We start from the raw sequence: 13,747 nt of genomic DNA on the forward strand, positions 1-13,747 counted from the left end.
AGTCTTTCCCATAGCTTTGCCTGCTTTGTACATAAACATGGCCACATTTTCATGGCTTGGAATTGGAATATAATTCCGCTCTCACAGCTGGATTTAGCATATGAAATGTTATTTAGGAGATTATGCAAAGCTCCATGTATTTAAAGGTTATCTAAATATCATCAGCTTGGTAAAAGTCAATATTGTATCTATATATTAAGATGACTCATTTTCACCTGGGGCCATGTCCCCCTCTACAGCAGCTTTAGGAACTTCCTCTCTCTGGTTATTACTAAACTCCAGCAGTGTTGCTTCACTCTTCTCTACTTTCACTTCACTTTTAGTGGTAGGAGTATGCTTCACAGGCCGTTGTTACCAGATGTCTTTGAATTACTGTGGTGATCAGCTGCCAATAAGACCTTTTAAATATACAGTAAGTGCTGTCATTTTGCAAGCCATGATTCTATTTCCTAAGAAAACTGCACTGTGGGGGTTTATTCTGGTGAGTCATATCCTAATGATGCCTGAAAGCCTGTTAGGCTTGTCAGCCCTTCGGCAGAGTCTGGAGACAGTGGAAGGACAGAGGAACATCTGCAACATGAGCTGCAGAATGTAATAGAGGGTTTTCAGCTTTTGTCAATCTAGTTAGTGCAGCTTAGAAAGGACATTAAGCCATCTGTAACTTCAACTGAGATTTGTAGCTGACAGGCGAATTGTTCACAGTTCTCTGATACACCTTAAACTAACAAAACTAAGAAGGTTTGTGTTCCATAACAAATGTGGACGAGCTTTGAAAGACAGAAATCTCTTCAGTTGCTACAGAAAATTATATGTCCAATTATTTAATGGTACTGTACAATATTATCTTTACTCATTACATATTTGAATTACATAATTAATAGTGATAAGAATGTTCTTGCCATGGGAAACCCTGCTGGCTTTGTGGTTTAAGATGTTGAACATGAAGTTGCAACTGAAATAATTAGTCGACCAACAGGAAGTAATTTCGCAAGCAGTGTCAAACATTCAATGGTTCCAGCACTGCAGTCACTAAGCTGTGGTGCTTTTCTCTGTCTTATGTTATAGTAGCTAAATATCTCTATATTTTGGACTGTTAGTCAGACAAGGCAAGCAATTTGAGATTAAGATGTTACCATGAACCTAAAGAACATTTTATTGATGATTGACTGAATAAACAAGAAATTAAGTGATAATGAAAACAAGTATTGGGTGCAGCCCTAGCTGCATGTCATCCTCCATCTGTATCTCTTCATTTCTTGTCTACCCCCCATGGCATACTAGTTAATGAAATGCAAAAATGTCCCCAAAAAAATCAACAACAATTACAAAGAGTTTTTTTTTTTTAATGTGTGAAAGATGTGAACTTTCTGTGGTCCAGGGGTCAGAGAGAGATTAAAGATGAAGAAGCCGCTGAGTGAGTCGTTTATGAACAAGTATTCAGGTTTTTGGAGTATCCAGAATATGTGTTACACGTGTAAACACCATATCCTGGTTTCAGAAGCCTGGATTTACTACATGTAGTACCACTGTGGCATGTAAACATCTTCTCAACATTGTTTGTTGGTAGAGAAAGGAGTGGTTGATATGTCGAGAAATCAAGACACAACTGGACACACATGATGAGATACGTGCAGGGTTCTCCATGTAAATGCCATGATCATAACCAGGATAACACTAACAACCAGGAAAGTAGTGTGCATTTAAACAGGGAGAAAAGATGGACATCCAGGAGTTGTGCTGTTTTCAGGTAGTACAGCACAGTTAAAGCACAATTGTGGGTGCCACCCACCCACATTTTAGTGGAATATTCAGGGGATGTCAGTCACCTCTCCACAAAGTGAGCATTTATACATGTATAAGCTTTTCCTTTCACAAGGTGATCAGAGGATAAAGCGAGGCCTGAAAACTTGCCAGTATTCATTTACACAAGTGCTTATATAATTCTACAAATAGACTGAACCTTAGTTTGACTAATTTGGTCACCCAGAAATTACAGTAATATGCAGGGAGCCTGAAAGGTTGTATAATGATGCCACCCCCTTAGATATTTCTCTTTCTTTGTCTTTATCCAGCCTAGAAAAAGGTTATTATCATTAATCATCTCATTTGAAGATATTACTGTGAATATGTACGGAGGTGTACTGAACAGTAGAGAATATACTGTATGCTATTTGAAAATGATTCAGTTATTGTCTACTAAACATACTCAACTTAATTTTTTCCTGTATGCTTTTTTAACTTGTGAATATCAAGACGTTGCTGTGTGTCCCCATGTTTATTTGGTCCATACTGTCTGATAGATATTTATTTAATGGAGTACATGAATCACAGTCATTCTGTAAAGGTCAGTGCCATTTTTATTGCCAAAGTATAATCAATTGAAACAACAGTTAGCAGTTTGTCTACAGCAAACAACAGTTCTTTATTTTTAAAAGCTTTTGTTTTGGTTTTACTCCCTTAGACATTGACATGAGAAAAGGTGTCCAAAAACCTCGCATTTACTTGTTTGTACACGCATCTTTGTATGTCCAAGCATTCCTATTTGAAGACAGTAGAACTTTCTCCGTGGCTTGTGTTTATCTCTTTTTCCTCACTTTCACTGTCCATGTGATCCCCTTCATTTCTTTAACCCAACATGCTGCACAAACTCACTCAGCACACACTGCCTGTCAGCATTCCCTTTTTTGTAGCAAACTGTGGTCTCGGGCACGACTGCTCTGCTCATTAGCTGCTGTTAGCCTCCCACTGACTGCATTTTCATGTTTTCCCTCACATTCTGGTGTTTGTTTACTCGTGTTTCTCACTCTGTAAGTGACAGCAACAACTGTTGAGTTGAGTAAAAATCTATACTAACGTGTAACCCTAACCCTTGCCAAACAGCTCCTGTTGTAATCTAGTACAGTTTTATTGAAATCGCTTACTGCATTTTGTCATTGCCATCAATAAGCGTGTCCTCTTCAGTGAGAGAGGGTAATTATGGGAGCTCTGACGTCTAATACTGTTGTCACCCTGATGAAAGCCTTAGAAGTGGTGTTGTTGTAGCCAATGAAAGGGTTCCCTGAAGAGTGACAGTGTGACAGACCTGTGCATAGCTGGTGTGATCAATGGAAAGTGAATGAATAAATCATCGGAGACACAGAGGCAGCACTGCATTCATTGGATGGATGGATGGATGGATGGATGGATGTTTGGATAGCTAGATGGATAGATAGGGACCTTCTGTTTGTGTCTCCTTCCACTTTGATCCATTATTCTGACTGCATTTCAGGCGCTGTGCTCTGTCAGTGTAAACTGCGCCCTATGGCCCACACACACACACACACATACACACAGAGTGCTGGTGTAGTCTTGGCTGAAGGACGGTGGTTTCAGATGACCGCAATTTTGTCTGTCCAACACCTGACGATGTGGCCATTATGCAGCACAAAGCTTGCGGATGCAGAGCAAGTAATGTGATTAACCTTGCTGCTGCTTCAATTTGGTAGTCAACACATGGCACGTCTGATTCAGTCTGAGACACTGTTAACATGATCACCCAGTAAAGACAAAATATCTGAACACAAGGTATGCAAAGACTTCCAGTGGAATTCTGACAATATGAGGAATTGCATGATCACATCGTGTTATTGTGTTTAACAAATCTTTTTGTCCAAATAAATTATTCACTTTTGTAATTCCATAAAAAATGTAATTGAAGTTTTTGTTTTATATGTAAGTTCTGCCTGATATTGCATTACAGTAGAACAGAGCTAATTTCACTTGTTGATTGTTGATTATTCAATTATTCATACGCTCCTTAAATGTGAGGAATTACTGCTTTTCTCTGTTTTATATACTGTACATTAAATATGGGTACATATTTTCATACATACTTTTAGCTGTTAAAAATAATTGACGGATTAACTAATGAATACGAAAATAATCATTGTGTGCTTTGAGACTCAAGACTTAAAAAACTATCCAGTCAAGAACAGCCTTGTGTCCTTGACAGACACTCACAGATGGTCCCTTAATCGAGCACAGCGATGAACTCATAACCAATGGTCCACAAATTCAGTGCTGCTTATAATAAAGCTAAACTGATGAGCTTCTGCTTGCTCCTATGTGGATCGTCATGATTTATACAAACACATCTTGCCTGATTGTTGATCAGCCTTCCAGATTACAGTATGACAAACTGCCACTCACAATGCATTAGCAAAATGTGGTTTTGTATGCTAACGCTGTGAGCCAGGCACATAATGTTAATTAGCCTGCAGGAAGTGTGGCAGTTGACTGAGAACTGCCATTTCCTAAAGAGGCCCAATTATTTTTACACTCTATTGAAGTGATGATTTCACTGATGATGTCACATTTCACTGCATCTTCGCATGTGACAGTTGCCTTTTATTCCCCCACTGAGCTCTTTGTGGATTCGGATCAGTCACCACTCAATGTGCAATTTACTCAAATACAATGTGCAGTTCATTTTCTGTTGATGACAAACCAGTTAATCAACTAATCATTTGGGTATTTTAAAATGATTTAATTTCTGCACCATTAGTATGTCTACTTCTTACACTTAAGTACACTTTGTAGGTGATAGATCTGTACTTTCTCTTTTAAAGGATTTTTGATTGTCTGGCAGTATTTTTACATTCAGTATTGATATTTTTGCTCAAGTTAAAGGGCTGAATACATCCTTCTTCCACTCCTGCTGTACATAATACTTGAAGTGGGTGCTTCACTTATATGATCCTTAAATGCTGACAGTCCATCACTCTCTGTAAGAGTAAGATATGAATTATTTAAGCCTGCAGTCTCCACACTTTGAGAGCAATTTATGTCTTCCAGCCTGGTCTGTCAATTTTCTTTCAGATGTTGAGAACTCTTCTGTGCAGCTGTTCTCATTACATCTCATATTTCTGCTACATGAAGATGAAAAAACTAATCACTCTAAATAACCTAATGCATTTTTCAGTGAGACAGAGCTCAAAGGCTTTTAGAGGGCTTTCCTATTAAAGCTTTCTTTCGCTCCACCCTCTCTTTTTATGACCCCATCTCTGCTTCGTCTTTTCTGTGTATAGAGGAATGTTCCTGGTACTCCAGCTGTAGCCTGCACCGGCGAGTCTACAGCGAAATGGACTCTGAGGAGCGCAGCTCAGCCATGTCACAGAAGATCTCCTCCCTGTCACGCAGCAACAGCAGCTCCTCGTCCAAACATGACAGCCGACAGGTAACACACGCTGTAGGCCATGTACTCTGGTGAAATACATCTCCATCAAGTAATCATGTTACACTTTCAGATCATTTGTATAGCAGATAAGTTATGGAGTAAATTTTGAACTTGTCCTTTTTCTCATTATACAATGTCTGTGTTGCAAATGGGAGAATGACCTGATAATAAATGCCTTAACCACTCAAACTGTTGCTAATAGGGTGTGTGGTTTTCTCCCATGTTCTACCAAGGCTCAATTTGGCTCTTTATAAATGCAAGCCAGAGGAAACACAGCTGGGACTTTCTTAGCATTGTACAGCTCAGGCAGAGGGACTGAATGCTGAGTGATGCCAACTTTAGTTCATAAGGGTTCCCATCACTACCTCAGGCTCACACAACCACTTTCTCCAAATGTGGGGAATTTTAGAGTACTCTGAAATGCTAAAATGGCAGTGATCCCCTCAAAGATCTCTCTCTTTTTCTCTCTCTCTCTCTCTCTCTCTCTCTCTCTCTCTCTCTCTCTCTCTCTCTCTCTCTCTCTCTCCTCTCTCTCTCTCTCTCTCTCTCTCTCTCTCTCTCTCTCTCTCTCTCTCTCTCTCTCTCTCTCTCACTCTCTCTCTCTCATATACACACATACAAGTCAGTTAAGATATTATCATTATCAAACCAAACTGTTGTCGCATTCGCCTTGAGCATTTAAGATTCATTAATTTTTCATTACCGCAACTTTCCCATTTGGAAATGAATGTAATAAAGTTTCCCTCCCATCCTGCCCACAGAACACACAGACACTGATGGTTGATCAATTTAGACTAATGAAACAAGGTTAATGCCTGCACACTTACTATAAGCCACGGAAGTTGTTTCAATCTGACTTGGAAAGGATCGAAACATTGTCAAGTAGGATTAAACATTGTCATTGTTAAACTTTCATTGCTTGGAGTAAGTGATGAGACGTTACCCTATTTTCAATGATTCTGTTTGCAGATAGCTTTACACCTATGTGATGTGCATGTTACTCTTCTTCAACTCAACTTAAAATTACAACAACATACACATTTTGGTAAAGGTGTTTTCATTAGCAAATATCCTCTGAACAAACAAATGATCAATCAAACACATTCATGGCCTCAATGTGCTTAGAGTTATGGTTTCATAAAAAGAAATCCTAGTCAGATGTGTCCTATCATGATGTGATGAAACGTAAAAAGTTGCTAATGTTTTTGTTTTATTTATACTCACTGAACTACAGTGAGTTTTATTTTTGAAAAAGCATAAATATGGATTTGAGAATATTTTTTCTAACATTATTAGATCGCTACGATTATTTCACCACTAGACAGTTTTCTGACATTTACATTACATTTAAACCTAGGTGATATTAGTATTCATTCTTCACAGACTTTTGGTCCTTTAACCATCTAAAAGCTGCAGCAGGACTAGCAGAATGTTGGACTAGTTCAGAAACATTCTCAATGTACCTTTTTCTTATCCTGAGAGTCATCGCTGTGCCCAGGCATGTCTTCATGTCAGTTATGCCACTGTGTTCGCTCTCAATGTGTCTGCTTGACCTTGAAGAGAAGTCCTCAGGAAGTGTGTGACAATGACTCACTGTGTGTCAGAGGGAGATGTGACGAGCACCCAGGGAAGAGTGAAAGAGTAACCCACAAGCCAAGCCCTCTCTATTCCCCCACCCCCTTTGGATATGAGAGTTTATTTTAGATTGCCTCAGCTCGAGCAGTCAGCCTCATTTCTGATACAGTTTGTTTAGCCAGAACTTTTATATACAGGAACAGTCAGGGACAAGCTGGGATAGCAAACACAGAGTCACCTCAAACCTCTGCCAACAACCCAACGTCCCTCGGGACAGCTGCAACATGAACATCATTTGTACCTCGGTTTTTGTTGTGCTTGCATTCACTTATGGATGTTAAGATATTACTCTCAATGCATTACCAACACAAATGAAGCCAGTAACCAATACAATCAATCTTTTGATTATTTTCTTATTAATTTATTAATAATTTAGTCTGCAAAATGGTGACAAATGCCCATATAATCTTCCAGAGACCAAGGTGACATCTTTCATTTAGCAGTTCAAGATCCAAATATTCAGTTTTCAGAAACAGAGCATTAACTGTGGGACACGCAGATTTTTGATAATGGACAAGAGTGTTCCTCTGTGAATTTTTCGAGAAAGCTCTAAATAGAAGCAGCAGGGACCAAGATGTCCTGCTTTAAGCTCCAAAATAACTGCATCCTACATTTCCCTCAATGCAACTAAGAGGGTTTTTTCACTATTACTTACTTCCTAGTCAATATGTATTTTCACATTCCATATTCCTGTTTCTGTTAAAAAAAAATGATTCACCAAACCCAAGAAATGATTATCATGACGAAAAAGGGAGTACTACTCATCATGATAAGAAACATGACCTTAATGTGTGAAATGTGTGGACTGCCCCTTTAAGCAATGCATCAGCTATCAAAATTGTTGAACTTTTTTGTGCTGAATGACTAATTGATTACATTTTTCAACACTAACATAAACTAAACGGTTGTAAACACAAATGACGTAATATTCTCTGTGCCAACAAATATATTACAAAATCCTGTGTTGATATTGTTTATGCTGCCTTCCTGGAATTCTCACTCACTGAAATACATGACAGAGCTATCTGGATTAGTCTGTGATGAAATATCACCTTAATCTCTGTATTTGCAGGGGATTTGGACTTGAGCGTTCTAATCTCAGTCATGAAATGATTATTGTGAAGAGTGAGATTAGACAGGTAAGCTAATTTTATAAATGGGACCATGAGGTGACAGTGGCCAGTAGCCCCACGCTGGACACCTGACCTCAGAGGACTGTTTTCCTTTACTGAACACTGAAACTCCCCAGAGATAGAATAGCCTCCCTCTGCCCAACTGACTGTAATGAAGAGAGGCCGACCATCTAAACAGCTTCAACAGCACAAATTATTCTTTTGACTCTGACCTTGACTCTTGAGTGGATGGCTCATTCAATTCATGTTATAAAACCTCCCTGCAATTCTGATCTGCATGCGTGTGCAAAAGTGTCTGGTAATATCTGCATCTATTGTCTCGAAGTTCTTTTAAACCATCTTTGCCCACAGGACAGCTGGGAAATCGTGGAGGGCCTGCGCAGAGGCTTCAGCAATGTCCTGGAGCCACAGAAACAGGAGGGCTACATGCTTAAAAGGAGAAAATGGCCCATGAAGGGATGGCATAAGGTATAATCCAACCTCTGTGAGGTCCTGAAATGACCCAGGTTACATTATCCTTACTCATCTATCAGAGTGATAGATGTATGACATATTTGTAGGTGACAATTTTGCACGTCATCTGCAATTCCTGGTTTTACCCTTGCGCTTTCCCGGTTCCCTTTGCAAAAATGAATAAACAAATCTGCTGACATTGCTCATTTGTGTTTTAAACTAATTGAATGAGGTTATGCAGTAGAGGATTTCCTCCACAGAGGAGTCACATGTGACCTGGGTCAGTGCCTGTTCACACTCTTTCTAAAAGCTTTCACCGGGATGATAGAGCTTAGATATCTTGGTGGTCCTCTCAGATGCATTAGCTGATGGCCTGCTGCTTAACAGAACTGTATACATTTAGTATTGACCTACTGTCGGAGCTTCTCTGGTCTTTGAGCTTTCAAGAGTCTGATTCTAGTGATGTACATTAAGAGCTCCAGCACCAAGCTGTTACGAAGGGGGTGGAGGAGACGGATTACGACAGGGTGAGGGGAAGAGTAGTAAAGGCAGACAGATGCGAGACAAGAGGATAAAAAAACATTTCAGTGCAGAGACATTAACAACATACTGTATATTAACAAGAAGCTGACACTGTCATGATCACAGTCATCAGAGTGACATCAGACTTGCTGTCAGGGATGTTGCATATCATCCCAGCTGCATCGCTTATTGTCCCTCTTTCTCCCCATAGAGATACTTTTTCCTGGACAAGGGCATCCTGAAGTATGGCAAGTGCAGTGCTGATGTAAGTACAAAAACCTGCGGCTACATAATATGTGGGTTTGTCAGTTACAGAATATTACAAGAGACATTTAGCATCTTTTGTTATATTCTTCTTGTACTGCTGGCTGTCTTTCCAACAATATGTATCTGTGCCTGTAGAAACAAAAGGTCCTGATTGCTCTCACAATCTTTATATCATTGAAAGGTATCACAGGGTGTATTTTACCTGTCAGTCTCACATAATTATATATCAGCCATACAGATACTCCACTTGGGCAATGTTAGGTAAATAAGGGTTTATTATTGCACATACAATGTCATGTCTGCTGGTGAACAGACTGTACATTTGTATTAGGTTCAATACATTCCTAACATAGTGTGTCCATTTTGCCCTGATTTGCAGATTGAGAAGGGGAAGCTTCATGGCTGCATTGACGTGGGTCTCTCTGTCATGGCCATTAAGAAGAAAGCCAAGTGCATCGATCTTGATGCTGAGGAAAACATCTACCACTTGAAGGTAAACCACAAGGCTAGTAAATATAAAAATATAAGGCATTCCCCCTACAGATTTACAAGACATGATGTAAAACATTCAGATTATTCCCTTTTTGATTCCTGGAACAGATGCTTATACTAAAATGACTTTTAAATGACCTTATGTGTTGTTGTATACGTGGGTGAGGGGGGATTACAACACCTGCGTGTGTATTTTTCCACTGACACACCTCCTCCACCTTTCTTGTCCTTGTGTGGATTTCTGATTGTGCTATCTGCTCTACAGATAAAGTCGCAGGAGCTGTTTGATGAATGGGTGTCCAAGCTACGTCATCATCGTCTCTATCGGCAAAATGAGATTGCCATGTACCCTAATGAGAAGTCCTTCTACTATCCCCATTACCCCTCCCCCAACTCCCCTAGCATGGCTGACGGCGCCTCTATCAGAAAGGTATAGCTGTGCACTCCACAGCACACTACTAATGAAAACTTATGTGCCAGCTCTGTTCTGTTTAAAGTAGAAACTTTCTCAAAAATATCATTATTTTATCGACCTGTTTGCTGTTGCAGTGCATGTCTCTACGCCGACAGTCCACAGTGCATTCTCCAGGAACCTTTCCTTTAGGCTGCAACAGTCAAGCCAAAGTAGTGGCCTGGCTGCAGTCATCTGATGATATGGATAAGTGCTCGAAAGGTGAGAACTATCCCTTGTGGCACTCAGAAGCATCTGATGCCTGTTTTTTAAGATCATTTTATGTCACTTTTCCCCATCTGTCTGCGGCTACTTAACCCTAACACCCATTAGTTACATTTTAGTAGGTCTGGAATTTCCACTATGAGACATTTTTCACTTTTAGTTAAAGCTGTTCTGCTTCATTATTGAGTTGCTAAAAGGTCAGATGGATGCTAAATATTTTCATGATAACTGTTCAAAAATCAAACCTGAGAAAAATAATAAATAAGCCTCAGCCTACATGGAAGCTGCAGCTTGGAGCTTGAAGAATTTTTCAGTGTTTGTGGAGGTTAGTTAAAGCTGCCAGAGACATTGAGATCTAACCTCACTGTGTTCAGACTTTTCATTTTGTACATTTTTCGGATGCCTCAGCTGCCTGAGTTTAAAAAATCTGTCTGCCTGCTGTCTTTCTTGGAAGTAAGATAAGGCTGGTGTTGTTTACAGAGAAAGAAGTGACAATGGTGCGGCCATGGCAGCTGTCAATTAGGCTACTAATTAATTTTGCTCACACATTTCATCATTGATATTCTGATCATTTACCCAAGCAGACCACAGTTAGAATTGCCATTTATTTAGTTGTCTGCAACCTATTATTAAAATCTATTTATATCTAGATAATCTATATCTATATGAACCCATTGATGAAATGTCCTTCATACTGCAGTCTGTTAAATTAATTTAGTTAATTTAGCCCTTCTTCTCATTTCTAGCCTAAGTTTTTTCCCCTCCTCTCCACAGACTTGTCAGTCTGTGAGGCCTATCTGCTGGATCTTAACCACCTCCTTCAGAGTATGGAAGTCCTCCATCGGACCTATTCTGCTCCATCTATCCAAGCCCTGCAGGTCAGCATTTTTGTGACTGTAACATAATTTATGAAATAACTTGGAGCAAATTGACTATCTAATCACATCAAATCTCTATCTAATCAAAATACTAGATGACTCAGAAATTCTGTAATTTGTCTTGTTTCCTCTGTTATCATTTTTCTCCACCAGTACTTTTGTTGACCTCATGACATTTACAAATAAAAATAGAACATATTGCATCCTCTCTGCCAGTTTGGAAACATGTTTTTTTAATGAAAAACCTTTCTTAAAAGCAAAAACTACTCTTATGCATCAGTACCTTCCCTTATGTTCCCTAGACATCTACATTTGACAGTCCCAAAAAGGAAAAGAGACTTCCAAGGAAATGGCGCACTAAGAACTACAACAAAGATGTCAAAACTACTCTGCAGGTAGAAAACGTGCCAATGATGTGTGATGACATTGTTCATGTTTGTTTTTCTGAGTTCTTCCAAGCTCTACTCCTCCTGCTCCACTGTAGGTTCCCAGCTGCATCTCCTCCAGCTCTGTTCGCCTCCATGCCTCTAACCCCAACCTGTCCACTGCTGCACTCGGCAATGACAAAGCCGACCCCGAATCCCAGGATGCAACTTTTGATGTGGCCAGGCTGCAGGAGGATTTCTGCCGTGTTGCTGCCAGCTGTGAGTAGAACAGCTGTTCCGTTTAAATAACAGTGATTAATTAACAGATTTTGGTAAGCATGTCTGATGCATTCAGGGTTTTTTAAATAAACTGTCTCAGTTTTCATTCAGTTGGATTCTGGTAAGAGGTTATAATTCTCTGTACCAGACAGCTTGGAAAATAATAATTCTCTCCTAGGGGTCCCTGCTACTTCTAAGTGAAACTGAATTGAACTTCAGATACCTGATGCTTAACATGGCGCAATGAGAATGATTTATGCATCATATTCAGGCATAATGATTCCATCTTTTTCTGTAAAATGGTGAAAAGTTGCTCTAGGGAACATCTGACAATTCTGCTGGCATATAAATTGCCAGATTTTTACACATTCAAAATTATGAAGCTGAAGATGTATGGTGGGTGTAATCCACTACAGTGATACATTAATATTGCCAGTGCGTTTCAATAATGTAGCTTCTCAAGCACCTATTATGAAATGCGTGCTAATATTAATGTCATAAAACAAAAATTGTGGAAAGGAGATCAAGATTTCACGCTTGTTCCTTTTTATTAAGAGCATGACGTAACAAACTGTCAGGGTCTCACTGGTGATAAGTAATAACTGTGACTGTATCTATATTATGGTTCATTGTTCTGAAATGGCTACTAATTGGATTGCAATTACTGTTTCTCTCTCTCTCTCTCTCTCTCTCTCTCTCTCTCTCTCTCTCTCTCTCTCTCTCTCTCTCTCTCTCTCTGTAGTGCACACCACAATGAAGTCAGCCCTCAGTTCACTGATGTCTGAGAAAGAGAGATTGAAACAATGTCTGGACCATGAAACCTGTCCCCCTACCTCACCGCAGGTTGTTGGCTTGAAGAATGCGCTGGCAACGGTATGTGTGATACATAAACACATATTCAAAGACACAGAAATGTAATCAGTCAAAAGAAATAAGTTAGGTTACTCCACTTTCTTTTTACGCTCCTCTCAGATGACATATCCTCCCACACCACTAGTCAGGCGTGACACATTGTCGAGGCTCTTAGAGGGATTACTAGCTGCTGGTATGATGTCTGCCCACCTGTACCAGAACATGTTCATCAGTCATGTTTCCCGTGGCTGCTACCACCCACCCAGAGGCCTTTTTTCTACTCTTCTAGTCTTTACGTTCATTGTCAAGCTGACTTCTCTTTTGACACATTAGAACTTACGTGCTCTCTACACCAACACATTTCTTTGACTTTAAATACCCTGCTGGGTGCTAGCTTTTCCTGCAGATTACTCATCTGCCTACTCTACCTCACAGCGAGTCAGTAATGGGTTATTGATATATTTTGGGCTACGATGGTTTCCTGGTTGAGGTCTACAAAGGTAACCGTTGACACATACGTATCTTTGTCCTAATTTCTATCTATGCAATCAGCTTTCTCTCAGATGATAAAATAAGGACTTGAGTTCAGTTTTCAATAATCAAGACATTGTTTGTTGGGTGTGTGCTATAAACAATGTTTACACTGGTGTTTTTTCAGGCTTTAGCCCAGAACTCTGAGCTGAGAGAGCGTCTGTGCAAGATTCATGCTGAGTCCCACATCGTAGAGCCCACACTAATAAATGCCTCTGCCCCTGTGCAGGTGGGTGCGGGAATGCAGTGACTATTCTCACCCCTCCACCACCCACCCCAACCCCCCACCCTCCACTACCCCCTACCATTCTGATGATTATTATTATCTCCATCTTTATTTTACATCCCACACAGTCTAGAATTTGCCACAGAATGAATGAGCTGTCCTTCCCCTTGCATCCAGATTCAACAAATGTTTCTCTCCTCTCACCCCCTCACTCAACTCACTT

The 13,747-nt window shown here is 39.9% G+C and overlaps 1 protein-coding gene across 1 annotated transcript in view; it reads left to right on the top strand.

Annotated features, from left to right (window-relative positions):
* osbpl3b (oxysterol binding protein-like 3b) overlaps positions 1–13,747 on the top strand; it is a 30,579-nt gene that overhangs the window by 9,417 nt on the left and 7,415 nt on the right. The window contains exons 2-11 of the mRNA XM_062422182.1: positions 5,067–5,215; positions 8,335–8,451; positions 9,170–9,223; positions 9,605–9,718; positions 9,983–10,147; positions 10,267–10,390; positions 11,168–11,271; positions 11,574–11,666; positions 11,756–11,915; positions 12,658–12,788. Coding sequence (XP_062278166.1) covers positions 5,120–5,215; positions 8,335–8,451; positions 9,170–9,223; positions 9,605–9,718; positions 9,983–10,147; positions 10,267–10,390; positions 11,168–11,271; positions 11,574–11,666; positions 11,756–11,915; positions 12,658–12,788 — 1,158 coding nt within the window. The 5' untranslated portion in view covers positions 5,067–5,119. The remainder of the gene's footprint in view (positions 1–5,066; positions 5,216–8,334; positions 8,452–9,169; positions 9,224–9,604; positions 9,719–9,982; positions 10,148–10,266; positions 10,391–11,167; positions 11,272–11,573; positions 11,667–11,755; positions 11,916–12,657; positions 12,789–13,747) is intronic.

Source organism: Scomber scombrus, chromosome 7 (assembly GCF_963691925.1).
Source record: "Scomber scombrus chromosome 7, fScoSco1.1, whole genome shotgun sequence".
Taxonomy (NCBI): Eukaryota; Metazoa; Chordata; class Actinopteri; order Scombriformes; family Scombridae; genus Scomber; species Scomber scombrus.